We start from the raw sequence: 15,701 nt of genomic DNA, 5'->3' as shown, positions 1-15,701 counted from the left end.
TGGATGCATAGAAGGGAATCGCTTCTATGATTCCATTTATAGGGGCTAGTCTGGTTATCCTTCTGTCACTGCTGATGGCCCAGCTTCCTGTCTGCCTTGCTGGGCCTGTATCCCTCTTGCTGGACTCTGGGATATAGGACCCTTCTCCAAGTCCCCACGAGGCTGCACCCACTATACAGGCCATGGATCTCTTCAGGATTTGCTACTTTTCTTGGGAATCCTTTTCCTTTTCTTTTAAGACTCTATGGTCTTAAAGATGGTACTGTAAGGCCTCCTCATACCTATCTTTCTCTCAAACATGTCAAATAGGCCAGGTACAGTGGCTCATGCCCATAATCCCAGCACTTTGGAAGGCTAAGGTGGGAGGATCGCTTGAGGCCAGGAGTTCCTGGCCTGGATAACATAGCAAGACCTCTGTCTCTATTTTTCTTTTTTTTTTTAAAAGAAAGAACTATATCAAATGAAGTATAAACTAAAATCCTGATCTCTATTTACTTTTTAGTTTAATCAATTATAGATTGTAGTTGATGAAGTGGTTTTTTTTTTTTGTGCCAGGCACAGTGGCTCACACCTGTAATCCCAGCACTTTGGGAGGCCGAGGTGGGCAGATCACCTGAGGTCAGGAGTTCAAGACCAGCCTGACCAACATGGAGAAACCTCATCTCTACTAAAAATACAAAAAATCAGCTGGGCATGGTGGCACATGCCTGTAATCCCAGCTACTTGGGAGACTGAGGCAGGAGAATAGTTTGAACCTGGGAGGTGGAGCAAAACTGTCTCAAAAAAAAAAAAAACACCAAAAAAACAAAAGTGTGTTATTCGTGATTATGCCAAATTTTCTTGAATTTCTCTGAAAACGTCAGACTAGGCCTATAACATTTTAACCTTTAAAGTACCTTTCTCCCAATGGAAAAGATCATTTTTTGTTTGTTTGTTTTGAGACAGAGTCTTACCCTGTCGCCCAGGCTGGAGGCTGGAGTATCGTGACTTGATCTTGGCTAACTGCAAGAGTCAAGTGATTCTCCTGCCTCAGTCTCCCGGGTAGCTGGGATTGCAGGCATGTGGTGCCACACCTGGCTAACTTTTATTTTATTTTGTTTATTTTTTGAGTTGGAGTCTCGCTCTGTTGCTAGGCTGGAGTGCAGTGGTGCAGTTTTGGCTCACTGCAATCTGTGTCCCAGGTTCAAGCGATTCTCCTGCCTCAGCCTCCAGAGTAGCGGGGATTACAGGTGCATGCCACCACACCCAGCTAATTTTTGTATTTTTAATAGAGATGGGTTTCACCATGTTGGCCAGGATGGTCTCGATCTTCTGACCTTGTGATCTGCCCACTTCAGTCTCCCGGAGTGCTGGGATTATAGGCGTGAACCACTGTGCCCAGGCAAGGATCAAGCCTTGACATAATTTATAAATTTATTTTTCAAGGTACTCCTGTTGACTTTAAAATTTTGTGGAAAAAATATTCTTTCTCTCTCAGCTAAGACCAAAAGGATTTCTCCCACTAGTGCTTGCCACCCATAAGAACAATTCTTGTTGCAAGCATTAGTTTTGTTTTTGAGACGGAGTCTCCTTCTGTTGCCCAGGCTGGAGTGCAGTGGTGCAATCTTGGCTCACGGCTCACTGCAACCTCCATCTCCTGGGTTCAAACAATTCTGCCTCAGCCTCTCAAGTAGCTGGGATTACAGGAGCCCACCACTGCACCCAACCTATGTTTTTTGTTTTTTTTTTTGAGATGGAGTCTGGCTCTGTCACCCATGCTGGAGTGCAGTGGCCATGATCTTGGCTCACGGCAACCTCCACCTCCTGGATTCAAGCGATTCTCTTGCCTCAGACTCCTAAATAGCTGGGATTACAGGCATGCACTGCCATGTACAGTTAATTTTTGCATTTTTAGTAGAGATAGGGTTTCACCATGTTGGCCAGGCTGGTCTTGAACTCATGACCTCAGATGATCCACCCACCTCGGCCTGCCAAAGTGCTAGGATTACAGGTGTGTGCCACTGCACCCAGCCTAATTTTTGTATATTTAGTAGAGATGGGGTTTCGCCATGTTGGCCAGGTTGGTCTCAAACTCCTGGGCTCAAGTGATCCACCTGCCTCAGCCTCCTAAATTGCTGGGATTACAGGTGTGAGCCACCGTGCTGAGCCTGTTACCACTATTTTGATGTATAAGATAACTTAAAATCTTGCCAAATAATTTCTGCTGTTTTAAGAGAATCGAATTTAATGTCTGCTGTATGACTATTACCTTCCAGTGGATGACGCCTTCTCGCAGACAGTAAAGGAAATATTTGGAGGCAATGCAGATAAGAAAAATCTTGTGGATCCTTTTGTAGAAGTTTCCTTTGCTGGAAAAAAGGTTCGTCATGATCTAAATGCAGAAGCTCCTAGGAATAAATATTTAAAACCACTGTGCTTTCCTTGGAGTGAATTCCTGCTTATTCTTTGTTCAGATAGCCCCCTGATGAGCCGGACACTCTGTAGGAACACAGATTATCTGAGTCCAAACATGCCAGACTTCTCCACAGGTTTATTTTGGAGTGGAAAGAATGCAGAACACAAATTAAAAATTCAGTCTTTTGAGAGATTAGAATAGGGAAAGCTACCACTGAATTTCTGGAATTACTTTTCAGGTCCAAACATCATCTTCATCTTGGGCAAGCTCCCTGGGCAGCCACACCCATCCCTGGTAAATGTTGAAGGGTATAGACCCCCCAGTACCCTCCTACCATGTTTCTCACCTTCCATGTTCCAGGGAACTGCTGAAACCAGAGAATGGGAGTAGGCCTCTGAAAACATCTGGGAGACTCTTGGCATAGGGACAGCTATAACCATCACTTTTACCTACAGAGATGGTCTAAGATAGGAGAGTAGAGAGTTGGGTGAGATTCTACAGTAGAATAACAGCACAGCCTGGACAGTTATAGACAGAAAGAACTAGCATCTTTTATGTGTTTGGACCATACAGTTATGAAATGAAGATTCGGCAAACCACATACACACACACATGACTGGTGCTTTTTTCTTTTTTTTTAAAATTGCATTTTAGGTTTTGGGGTACATGTGAAGAACATGCAAGATTGTTGCATAGGTACACACATGGCAGTGTGATTTGCTGCCTTCCTCCCCATTACCTATATCTGGCATTTCTCTCCATGATATCTCTCCCCAACTCCCCACCCCCAGCTGTTGCTCCCCTATTTCCCCCTGACAGACCCCAGTGTGTGATACTCCCCTTTCTGTGTCCATGTGTTTTCATTGTTCAACACCCACCTATGAGTGAGAACATGCGGTGTTTGATTTTCTGCTCTTGTATCAGTTTGCTGAGAATGATGGTTTCCAGATTCATCCATGTGCCTACAAAGGACACAAACTTGCTGAGTCTCTGCCAGGTTTTGGTATCAGGATGATGTTGGTCTCATAAAATGATTTGGGAAGGATTCCCTCTTTTTGGATTGTTTGGAATCATTTCAGAAGGAATGGTACCAGCTCCTCTTTGTATGTCTGGTAGAATTCGGCTGTGAACCCATCTGGACCTGGGCTTTTTGTGTGTGGTAGGCTCTTAATTGTTGCCTCAACTTGAGCCCTTGTTATTGGTGTATTCAGGGTTTTGACTTCTTCCTGGTTTAGGCGTGGGAGGATGCAAGTGTCCAGGAATTTATCCATTCCTTCCATGTTTACTAGTTTATGTACATAGAGTTGTTTGTAATAATCTCTGATGATGGTTTGTATTTCTGTGGAATCTGTGGTGATATCCCCTTTATCGTTTTTTATTGCATCTATTTGATTAGTCTCTCTTTTCTTTTTTATTAATCTGGCTAGTGGTCTATTTTGTTGATCTTTTCAAAAAACCAGCTCCTGGATTTATTGACTTTTTTTTTTTTTGAAGGGTTTTATATGTCTCTATCTCCTTCAGTTCTACTCTGATCTTAGTTATTTCTTATCTTCTATTGGTTTTGAGTTTTTTTTATCTTGCTCATCTAGCTATTTCAATTTTGATGATAGGGTGTTGATTTTAGATCTTTCCTTGCTTCTCATGTGGGCACTTATTCCTGTATATTTTCCTCTAGACACTGCTTTAAATGTGTCCCAGAGATTCTGGTACATTGTGTCTTCGTTCTCGTTGGTTTCGAAGAACGTCTTTATTTCTGCCTTCATTTCATTTTTTTATCCAGTCAGCATTCAAGAGCCAGTTGTTCAGTTTCCATGAAGCTGTGCGGTTCTGAGTTAGTTTCTGAATTCTGAGTTCTAACTTGATTGCACTGTGGTCTGAGAGACTGTTACGATTTCCATTCTTTTGTGTTTGCTGAGGAGTGATTTACTTCCAATTATGTGGTCAATTTTAGAGTAGGTATGATGTGGTGCTGAGAAGAATGTATATTTTGTGGATTTGGGGTGGAGAGTTCTGTAAATGTCTATCAGGTTTGCTTGTTTCAGGTCTGAGTTCAAGTCCTGGATATCCTTGTTCATTTTTTGTCTGGTTGATCTGTCTTCTTTGTAGTTGTTGACTTTCATGTTGACAGTGGAGTATTAAAGTCTCCCACTATTATTGTGTGGGAGTCTAAGTCTCTTTGTAAGTCATTGAGAACTTGCCTTATATATCTGGGTGCTCCTGTATTGGGTCCATATATATTTAGGATCGTTAGCTCTTCTTGTTGTATCGATCCTTTTACCATTATGTAATGGCCTTCTTTGTCTCTTTTGATCTTTGTTGGTTTAAAGTCTATTTTATCAGAGATGAGAATTACAACTCCTGCTTTTTTTTGCTCTCCATTTGCTTGGCAAATCTTCCCCCATCCCTTTATTTTGAGCCTTTGTGTATCCTTGCATGTGAGATGGGTTTCCTGGATACAGCACACCAATGGGTTTTGGCTTTTTAATCCAATTTTCCAGTCTGTGTCTTTTGATTGGGGCATTTAGCCCATTTACATTTAGGGTTAATATTGTTATGTGTGAATTTGATCCTGCCATTTTCATGCTAGCTGGCTGTTTTGCCCATTAGTTGATGCAGTTTCTTCATTGTGTCAATGTTCTTTATCATTTGGTATGTTTTTGGAGTGGCTGGTACTGGTCGTTCCTTTCTATGTTTAGTGCTTCTTTCAGGAGCTCTTGTAAAGCAGGCCTGGTGGTGATGAAATCTCTGAGTAATTCCTTGTTTGTAAAGGATTTTATTTTTCCTTCACTTATGAAGCTTAGTTTGGCTGCATATGAAATTCTGGGTTGAAAGTTCTTTTCTTTAAGGATGTTGAATATTGGCCCCCACTCTCTTCTGGCTTGTAGGGTTTCTGCTGAGAGATCTGCTGTGAGTCTGATAGGCTTCCCTTTATGGGTAACCCGACCTTTCTCTCTGACTGACCTTAGCATTTTCTCCTTCATTTCAACCTGGTGAATCTGACAATTATGTGCCTTGGGGTTGCTCTTCTTGAAGAATATCTTTGTGGTGTTCTCTGTATTTCCTGGACTTGAATATTGGCCTGTCTTGCTAGGTTGGGGAAGTTTTCCTGAAGAGTATTTTCCAGCTTGGATTCATTCTCTTTGTCACATTCAGGTACTCCTATCAAACATAGATGACGTCTTTTCACATAGTCGCATAGTTCTTGGAGACTTTGTTCATTCCTTTTTACCCTTTTTTCTCTAATCTTGCTCTTTTATTTTATCTCATTGAGTTGATCTTTGACCTCTGATATTCTTTCTTCTGCTTGGCCAGTTCGGCTGTTCAAACTTGTGTATGCTTTGCAAAGTTCTCGTGTTGTGTTTTTCAGCTCCATCAATTCACTTATATTCCTCTCTAAGCTGTTTATTCTCATTAGCATTTCATCACATCTTTTTTCAAGTTTCTTAGTTTCTTTGCATTGGGTTAGAACATCATCTTTTAGCTCACGGAAGTTTCTTATTACCCACCTTTTGAAGCCTGTTTCTGTCAATTCATCACACTCATTCTACATCCAGCCTTGTTCCCTTGCTGGTGAGGAGTTGTGACCCCTTGAGGGAAGAGAGGCATTCTGGTTTTGGGTGTTTTCATCCTTTTTGCACTGGTTTCCTCCCATCTTTGTGGATTTATCTACCTGTCTTCTTTGTAGTTGTTGACTTTCAGATTGGATCTCTGAGAGGATGCCCAGTTTGTTGATGATGAAGTTATTTCTTTCTGTTTCTTAGTTTTTCTTCTAACATTCAGGCCCCTCTGCTGTAGGACTGCTGAGGTCCACTCCAAGCCTTGCTTGCCTGGGGATCACCTGCAGCAGCTGCAGAACAGTAAGGGTTGCTGCCAGTTTCTTCTTCTGCTGTCTTTGTCCCAGGAGAATACCCGCCAGATGTCAGTCTGAGCTCTCCTTTATGAGGTGACTCTTTGGATATACAGGGGTCAGGGAGCTGCTTGAGGAGACAGTATGTCCTTTATAGGAGCTCAAGTGCTGAGCTGTGAGCTCCATTGTTCATTTAGAGCTGCTGGGCAGGTACATTTAAGTTTGCTATAGGAGAACTCATAAACGCCTTTTTTCCCCCCAGGTGCTCTGTCCCAGGGAGTTAGGGCTTTATTTATAAGTTTCTGTCATGCTGCTGCCTTTTTTTAGGGCTGCCCTGCCCAGTGAGGAGGCAGCCTAGTCACAGTCTGCCTGCAGAGGCTTTGCTGAACTGCTCTGGGCTCTGCCCAGCTGCTGTGCAAACTTCCCTGCAGTCCTGTTTATATGGGTATAGTTAGAACTGCCTCTGTAATGGCAGCCTGCCTCTGTAATGGCGGCCCACCTCTGTAATGGTGGACTTTCTCTGTAATGGTGGGCTGCCTCAGCAATGGCGGACTACCTCCATAGTTGTGGACTGCCTTGGTAATGGTGGACACCCCTCCCCCACTGAGCTTGACTGTCCTGGGTTCAGCTGTGCTTGCTGTGAAACTCTCAATCCAGAGAGTTTCAGATTGCTGTTTTTTTGTGGGGATGGGACCAGCTGAGCCTGATCAACTGGCTCCCTGCCTCAGACCCGTTTTTTTTTTTTTTCCAATTGAATGAGTGACTCTGTCTCCTAGGTGTTCCAATCGCCTGTTGAAAAGGCACTGGGATCTGTGTGATTTCCCTTGCAGCAACCCAGTGTGCCGGCTGAACAGCCACGCTGAGATTTGTGGCACTTCTTTGCCTGGGAATCTCCTGGCCTGGCTCTCTGTTTCAGTCCCCTTTTTTATCAGTTGAATGGGCGACTCTGTCTCCCAGGAGCTCCAACTGCCAGCTGAAATGGTGCACGGATCCATGTATTTTGTGTGGATACCCGCCGCATCGGCTCAAAACAGCCGTGCTGTCAACCCATGGGGCTCCTCCGCCTGGGGATCACCTGGTCTGTGGGCAATAAAAATCCATCTGGAAATGCAGCGTCCACTCACCCTCTGCAGTTTCACTGGGAGCTGCAATCCTGAACTGCTCCTAATTGGCCATCTTGGATCTGTCCCAGTTTTGTCGACTGGTGCGTTTTTCTAAAAGATTCAGTGGGTGTGATGGAACAGCCTTTAATTCTGGGGCAAAATGAGGCCTGTGTTAAATTCAGGCTTTACCCCACTTCATAGGCAGGTAAATCGCTTACCCTTCTGAGTTTCCATTTCCTGAACTATAAATGGAGATAATAATCATCACACAGGATTGTTGAGAGTTTTTACTCATTCAAAAAGTCATTAAGTACCAGATTCTGTCCCATGTGCTAGGATATAGAAATGAACACACAGGAATAGAAGAGGCAGACAATAAACAAGCAAACAAGAAACGAAATAATTTCAAACAGTGCCCAGTATTACAAAGAAAACAAAGCAGGGACAAGAAGTTATTGGTGCAGGGGAGGGGTGTTTATACAGGTTTACAGGTAAGACCATCTTGGGAAAGTGATAGTTGATATATAGAGGCCTAGATATGCAGAGACCCAGGGAGGGAGGCATCCAGGCAGGGAGAAGGGCGATGGAAGGTCCCAAAGAGGAAAATATTAGCAGTGAAGGCTGCCCATGTGGCTTGCAGTGGAGTCAGCGAGGGGGGAAAGCTAGGAGGTCAGAGAGAAGTAGAGTTGGGACAGTAGAGCTTCATCAGCCCAGGGAGGGATCTGGGCTTTATTCAAAGTGTACTTTGAGAGCCCCCTGAAGGTGTTACGCAGAGAAGTGACATGAAAGTCGGGAGACAAGAGAAGCTGTGGAGTTCCAGATAGGAGACCATGCAGGCATCCCGGAGAAAAAGATTTCAGGATCTGCTTGAAGATGGAAGTGTCAGGGTGTGGCTGATTCTGGTTTGAGCCTGACCGCCTGAATGAAGAGTGATGGAAAGACTGGAACAGGAGCCAGTTTGGGGTAGGGGGCAGGGAGGCTGGCAGGCAGGATCAAAAGATCTGTCTGGATGTGTTAATGGTAGATGTTTTGCAAACGGTATATAACAATTGCTCTATAAACCTTGTCTCTTACTTTGTTACATTAATCTAATGTTAGAAATCTGACAACTGAAAACTAATGAAAAAGGGTTAAAAACAAGCTTCTAGTGCATCGAAACAGCAATGATTAGTATTAAACCCATGTCATATTTTACAAATCAAAAAAAATACAGTTTAACCAGGTTTCTAAGTATATAAGTAAACTGCTAAAGTCATAATCTAGTAAGCATATATTATAAACTTTCAGAAATTAGGAACTTGAAAACCTACAGCTTTGCTTTGGTGATTTTGCAGGTTTGTACAAACATAATTGAGAAAAATGCAAACCCTGAGTGGAATCAGGTCGTCAATCTTCAGATCAAGGTTTGACTTTCTTTTCTTTTTGAAAAAGTAAGAATACTTTAATAATTACTAAAGCATTGAGAAATCACTATTTTTTCTGTTTTTTTATAGTTTCCTTCAGTGTGTGAAAAAATAAAACTAACAATATATGACTGGTGAGTTGAAAATAGACACACATCTAATTCAACATTAAATAATTAAACATTTGGGTTACTGTGAAGCATTATTCTGGATGGTCTAACTCATTTCTGGCATTTTGCTTTCCTTCCAGGAAAGGATAAATTGCACCTGGAACTGGGTGTTTTCTTAAAACAAAATTTAATAATAGTGTTATTGCAAAACAAGCTTTGAATATTTCGGTTCAACTGCTCGTAAACAAAAGAAGGGGAATGTGATCTGAAAAATGCCCCAAGATAAGAAATAAGGGGTTTAAACATTAGACTATCCAGAATAGACTTTGGAAATACAGCCAACCATTTCTTGGGAAGAATCACCAAAACATTCTAAGAGCAATTCATTGTTACTGCTAAAAAAGAAAATGGTAAAACTACCTCAATCAAGGCAAGAAAAGTCCTTGAAATGTTCTGATGGAATTTTTACTAGACCAGCCTCCCAGCACTGATTGGCCATAATGAGACCATTCTTGGAATGTCCTAGTTGGATGGAGCATTCAACTGGCACCCTTAGCTCCCTGAGAGTGGAAACATGACAAATATCATTACCATCATCATAATCATCAGCACTATCATAATTATGTAATGTGCCTGTAATTAATAAATTTTATGACAATGGTATTGAGTGTGGCCATAGGCACATCGCTTGACCTCTCTGTAAAATTGCAATTTCATAACTTGAGAATAAATTCCCTCAGTAGATCAGTGTTTCCAAATTGCTTGGAGGACCATGTGTATCAGAATCCTTTGGGATATACTCATAAATACAAACTGTTCACCCCACTCTAGGCTTATTGAATTAAAAATGTGGGCAGGAGATGAGGGTAGGAAGTTTCCAGTTGATTACTAAATACAATAAAGTTTGAGACTCACTGGACATGATTATTATTTCTGAAGTCTGGGGTATTTTCCAGCTCTAACTTTTTTTTAATTGTTGAAATAAAGACATATCTTTATAGATAGATCCCTTAACCTATTTTTATTTTTTACATAGGGACCGTCTTACTAAAAATGATATAGTTGGAACAACGTATCTACACCTGTCTAAAATTGCTGCCTCTGGTGGGGAAGTGGAAGGTAAGTCACTCAACAGATCTGGAGTAAGACTGGTTACAGAACTTCTAGAGAAAAAAAAATAAACTGGGGTAGCCATCTTGCAATAGGTTTGGTTTCTTAGAAGCCAAGTGTGATGAGCCTCGTGAACAGTTTCAATGGTGTTTTGGTGATGGCCTGCAAAACAAGAATAGAAGCCACTAACAGTTTGAAGATTTTCAGCTTTCTTGCTCCCATTCAAAACGTTTTTTCCCAATAGCAGTTTTATGAAATGTTTGTGTCGATACAGAGAGCTAGCACCTTATTTTTTTGAGTGATATTGACCCAAGTCCACCCAAATATAAAATAATACTCCCTTTTAACCGATTCCCTTGGCTGGAACAATAAGGTCGGATGCCAATGAATCATGGAATCATCACTCCCTAAGATAATATGGATTTGGTTTTCCTTCTCCCAAGCACTGGTAGCCAACACATTGTTCTTTCTGTTGTTTTCCAAACACTTTTCTTGAGAAGCATTTGCCTGTACCTGACATTATGGTTTTGTGCATCTGCCAGAAATTGTAACAGGGAATGAAGGAAAGAAGTTAAGATGATAAAAGAAAAAATTAATGTTGACACAGTAATACCAGCAGCTTATTTTTTTGTGACCAAAACAAAAATTCTTATAATTGCCAATAGATTAAACATATTGAGAGATTAAACACACAAAACAAAGTGAGAGACTTTGAGACAAAATTTTGTTTTGGGGAACTCAAGGTTCTTCTCATCCTTATCTTGTTTAAGGTATTTTGTAGGTTTTGAAAAAAACATTGTTAATCCAAGCAATGGAAAACATAAATAAGAACCTGGTTATATTTATATGTTGTATTGGATACTACAGAGAAGGTGAAAAAGATATTAGAGATATGGTGAAGAACATATAGATTTCCTCCCTCAAGAAGAAGAAAAAAGAAAAGCAATCAGAAGACAAGGTGGTGAACAAAGGAGATATAGTACAAACATAGTTATATGGCTGGGCGCAGTGGCTCACGCCTGTAATCCCAGCACTTTGGGAAGCCAAGGAGGGCAGATCACTTGAGGCCAGGAGTTCGAGACCAGCCTGACCAACATGGTGAAACTCCATGTCTATTAAAAATAAATACAAAAATTAGCCAGGTGTGGTGGCGGTGGCCTATAATCCCAGTTACTTGGGAGGATGAGGCAGGAGAATTGCTTGAACCTGGGAGACAGAGGTTGTAGTGAGCTGAGATTACACCATTGCATTCCAGCCTGGTGACAGAGCAAGACTCCATCTTGAAAAAAAATTAAAAAATAAAAGGTTATACATGACATTATTTTAAGCAAATGGTAGAGGGTAAGAAAGAGATTCTATCTGAACGTTCTCTGCTGAGTAGCATGGTGATCATGACACTGGAGCTGCGATGAAGGAAATGTAATCATGGCCCTTTCATTTTCTCTGCAGAGAGTAATATTTATGTGGTTGCTAGAATGTAAGCACTATTCATTGTATTTTTATTTTTAAAATTTAACCGACAGCCAAAGCTCTGAACGAAGCATAAATGCCATCACCCATTACAGTGTGAAAGTATGGAAGGTAGATATGAGAAGCGGAAGGAGGAAGCGGGGCGGAGGTAGCTCAGGAATGCTGATAGCCTCTTCTTTTTAAGTCAGGAATCTAAATGTGACTGTAGATGGAATCACAAAGGTAACCATCAGAGGAAGTAAAAACCATGCTGTAACTATGTAGGGGGAACGTCAAAATGACTAAAATGCATCCATTATTCATGAGAAGTCATTAATATCTAAAGATAATTATTCAGAAATACTGGCATAAGCATTTTGCTTAGTGACATGGTGGTAGCATCCAGAAGAACTAAAACCAGAAATTGCTACAAGCAATTTTAGCTTCTGTCTCTGAGACCCCTCATTGCAGGTCCTTGCAGACCATGGGGTTAGAGGGCCTTAAAACAACAATGAGATGTCAACATCCCCCTCCCCCTACAAAGAAACAAACCATGTCAGATAATGTGCAGTAAACTCCAGGCCTTTGCTTATACAGCCTCAGGCTATATTTACTTGGATTTTCCGATGTTGGTCCCAACTAAGCCCTAAAACGAGTAAATGTTTTATTAAAAATGTGAAGTGCTGGTAACTTCACCAGGCTCCGTTTGTCCCCAAGAAGCTAACTCTTCTGCTTCCTGCTGCCTTGGGGCTGGGTGAAATTGAGTTATTCATGTGTGGTGGTTCTGCCCATTGTCACAATTTAACCAATGAGAATGTGTGCATTACGAAAGGGTCATATGTGATTTAGGTCTGAATTTGGGATTTTTCTGGTATCACTTACCTGACACTGGATTTGGTGAACGTTTTCAATGTCTGTTTTATAATGCCCATGTTCTTGTTTAACCAGTCGTATTTTTACTATATAGATTTCTCATCTTCGGGAACTGGGGCTGCATCGTATACAGGTTTATGCTTTGTAATTTTGCTTTCTGTTAGATCTTGCTAGCTAATATTATCTTATTAAGAATATAACAATTGTCTTTAGAACTTTTTTTTTGACATTTTGCTGTCTCAACGTAGTTTTGCTAGAGTAATAGATTTTGTGTAAGTGCTGTATGGTTGTCCTGCATGGCTAAGCTTAAAAGAAATACGCTAACCAGGCTTTGCTCCATGTCCCATGATTTCAGCTAAATGTACACCATGGTATTTGGCTTTATTGCAAATAATTGATTGTGAGATGTAACATTTTCTGTTATTGTCTATGTTCAGTAGGTAGAGATAAGGAGCACTAAATCAGTTGTTTTGAAATGTATCAAGTAACTTTCCCCCAATGTCAACATGAATCTCTAAGACGAAAAACACTGAATGTTTTTCACTCTGCACCCTGAAGATCTCCTCCTCCGAAAATGAGGGATCGTAACACGTCCTTTGCTTTGCACAGAACTCGTCATTTTTTGCAAGTTTGCTCAATACTGTTACACACTTGACCATCACATCTCTCCTAGGGCAGATGTTGCTGTTCACCTAATAGATGAAGACTCTGAGGTTTAGAGAGGTTATCTGTCAGATAAGCATGATTCTCCCTGCCACAATAATCTCCCAGGGTTGTGGTAAGAGGGGAAAGAGATATTACATAGGGGAAAGAGATACTGCATGTGGGAAAGCTTTGCAAACTCTGAAACTGTATGCAAATAGAAAGTGATTTCACATAATTATGTAATTGACACAATGCCCAATTCTTATTTGCTTTAAAAAATATGTTTTGTGGGCCAGGTACAGTGGCTCACACCTATAATCCCAGCACTTTGGGAGGCTGAGCAGGTGGATCACAAGGTTAGGAGAACAAGATCATCCTGGCTAACTGGTAAAACCCTGTCTCTACTAAAAATATAAAAAATTAGCTGGGCCTGGGGTGCACGCCTGTAGTCCCAGCTACTTGGGAGGCTGAGGCAGAAGAATCACTTGAACCTGGGAGGTGGAGGTTGCAGTGAGTCGAGATGGTGCCACTATACTCCAGCCTAGGCAACAGAGCAAGATTCTGTCTCAAAAAAAAGGAAAAAGAGCCTGGGTATGGTGGTGCACACTTGTAATCCTAGCTCTTTGGGAGACCAAGGCAGGTGGATCACGAGGTCAGGAGTTCGAGACCAGCCTGTCCAATATGGTGAAACCCCATTTCTACTAAAAAATACAAAAATTAGCTGGTTGTGCTGGTGCACTCCTGTAGTCCTTGCTACTCAGGAGGCTGAGGCAGGAGAATCATTTGAACTCAGGAGGCAGAGGCTGCAGTGACTCGAGATGGCGCCACTGCACTCAAGCCTTGGGAACAGAGTCTCAAAAAAATAAAAGGAAAAAAATCTATTTTGTTATAATCAGATTTATATGAATATTAAGTAGTCCTTAGATTTGCAGTGAACTTGGCAGATACACAAGCACTTTATTCCTTTATTCATTTGTTTAACCAATCAATGAATATGCATGTAGTAGTGTCACATGATAGAACCAGTAGTACGAAATCAAAATAAAACATACTGAAATCCTGCCACACCCCCTATAAAGTGATACTCTAGTCACAGAGATGTGCAGCTATGTAGGGTTCTAGAAACTAAATACAGTAGTTATTTGTAATTACTGTATATTTCATCCCCAAAACACGAAGGGGATTCCAAAAGGTAAAAGAGGTATGGAAAATATTGTTGGAAAGTGGGTTGTAGCTAAATCAGAGGAAATCCTTGATGGCCAGGCTGAAGGATTTTTGTTTTATTTTGTGAAGGCTTTTTAGCAAGGGAAGTTTGATGTGACAGCTGTGCATTAAATGGATTAGGAAACTTTGGAGGCAAGAAGAGACTTAGCTTATGAGGGAATGGGTTTTCTTTTTCTTTTTTTTTGGAGACAGAGTTTCTCTCTTATCACCTGGGCTGGAGTGCAATGGCATGGTCTTGCCTCACTGCATCCTCCGCCTCCTGGGTTCCAGTGATTCTCCTGCCTCAGCCTCCCTAGTAGCTGGAATTACAGGCACCTGCCCATGCCTAGCTAATTTTTTTTTGTATTTTTAGTAGAGGGGCTTTTGGCATGTTGGCCAGGCTAGTCTCAAACTCCTGAACCTCAGGTGATCCACCTGCCTTGGCCTCCCAAAGTGCTGGGATTACAGGCATGAGCCACCTCGCCTGGCCTAGAGAATGGGGTTTCCCAGGAGCCTGTATTTAGATGTGAGCACATAGAAGGAATGTTCCTTCTGTTAATCCAAAACAAGACAAAAGGCTAACACACCAGAAAAGAGATTTGTTGGACAGAAACAATTCAGCCTGGCATTAAGCTGATGCTCAGTGAATCATTATTGACAATTTGTGTTTCAATCCCTGGGGATCTTTAATGAAAAGCAAATACACATGACAGTCACTCATGGGAACCAGGTGGAGGAGAGGTGGGGTTAGACCAAAGGAATGGATGGGGTAGTGGAGGGTGTCCTTGTGTGAGCTTTGAAACTCAAGATCTGGGGCTAAATCTGCCAACTTGTGGGACTTTTGACAAGTCACTTCCCTTCTGTGGGCTTTGGCTTGCCCATCCATGTGACGTGACTATGGTGCCATAGCTTTAACATCCATTCTTACATTGTTTGTCATTTCTAACTCACAGAAAGTTCTGCCTTGTACCGAGTGAGCCAAAGCTGATCTTGTAGCTCATAGCAGCGGTCCTCTCTCTGCTTTTGGAGACAAGACCATCCCTCTCCCATATGGGGGCCGTTGAGACTATTGAAGGCAGCTCTTATATTTCCCCACCCTCACTCACAGTTTCCCCATTTTCAGCTATTTAATTACATTGCCCTCAGTGCCCTTTATTGAGGAATTGTCTTGCTAAGACCAGGCAGCAGAAATAAGGAGCATATCAGATGACCACCAGAGATAGAAAGTAATGAGTGGGATTCTTCATGTCACTTAGAATATCAGATGGTCTCACAACCACAGGCAGGCAGTTCATTATTACATATAAAATTTTAAAAATATCTTGTATTTTTAACAGCATCTGCCAGAGTTATACTATTGAAGATTAAATGACACTTTAGAGGAATAAAGTGCAATAAATAAATGTATCATTTAAGTGACTTCCCAAAACAATATAATCTTTTACCCCAGTTGGCAATGGCGTGTTTAATACAATGCCCACTATAAACTTGGAAAAAATGTGAAGATCAACTTCAAAGTCTAATTGCTCTTTTATTTAAATAGCATTATCTTTTTATAAAAAT

The 15,701-nt window shown here is 41.4% G+C and overlaps 1 protein-coding gene across 5 annotated transcripts in view; it reads left to right on the top strand.

The window, feature by feature from the left end:
• MYOF (myoferlin) overlaps nucleotides 1–15,701 on the top strand; it is a 188,578-nt gene that overhangs the window by 82,163 nt on the left and 90,714 nt on the right. For 4 of the 5 annotated variants that reach the window (XM_009009984.5, XM_078346062.1, XM_054243108.2 and 1 more), the window contains 5 exons: nucleotides 2,256–2,359; nucleotides 8,680–8,748; nucleotides 8,839–8,882; nucleotides 9,895–9,977; nucleotides 12,385–12,423. In XM_009009984.5, the coding sequence (XP_009008232.3) occupies nucleotides 2,256–2,359; nucleotides 8,680–8,748; nucleotides 8,839–8,882; nucleotides 9,895–9,977; nucleotides 12,385–12,423 (339 nt within the window). The remainder of the gene's footprint in view (nucleotides 1–2,255; nucleotides 2,360–8,679; nucleotides 8,749–8,838; nucleotides 8,883–9,894; nucleotides 9,978–12,384; nucleotides 12,424–15,701) is intronic. The other variant, XM_002756412.7, reaches the window with a different exon arrangement.

This window comes from Callithrix jacchus, chromosome 12, assembly GCF_049354715.1.
Source record: "Callithrix jacchus isolate 240 chromosome 12, calJac240_pri, whole genome shotgun sequence".
NCBI lineage: Eukaryota > Metazoa > Chordata > Mammalia > Primates > Cebidae > Callithrix > Callithrix jacchus.
This window is presented reverse-complemented; position numbering and strand designations above follow the sequence as displayed.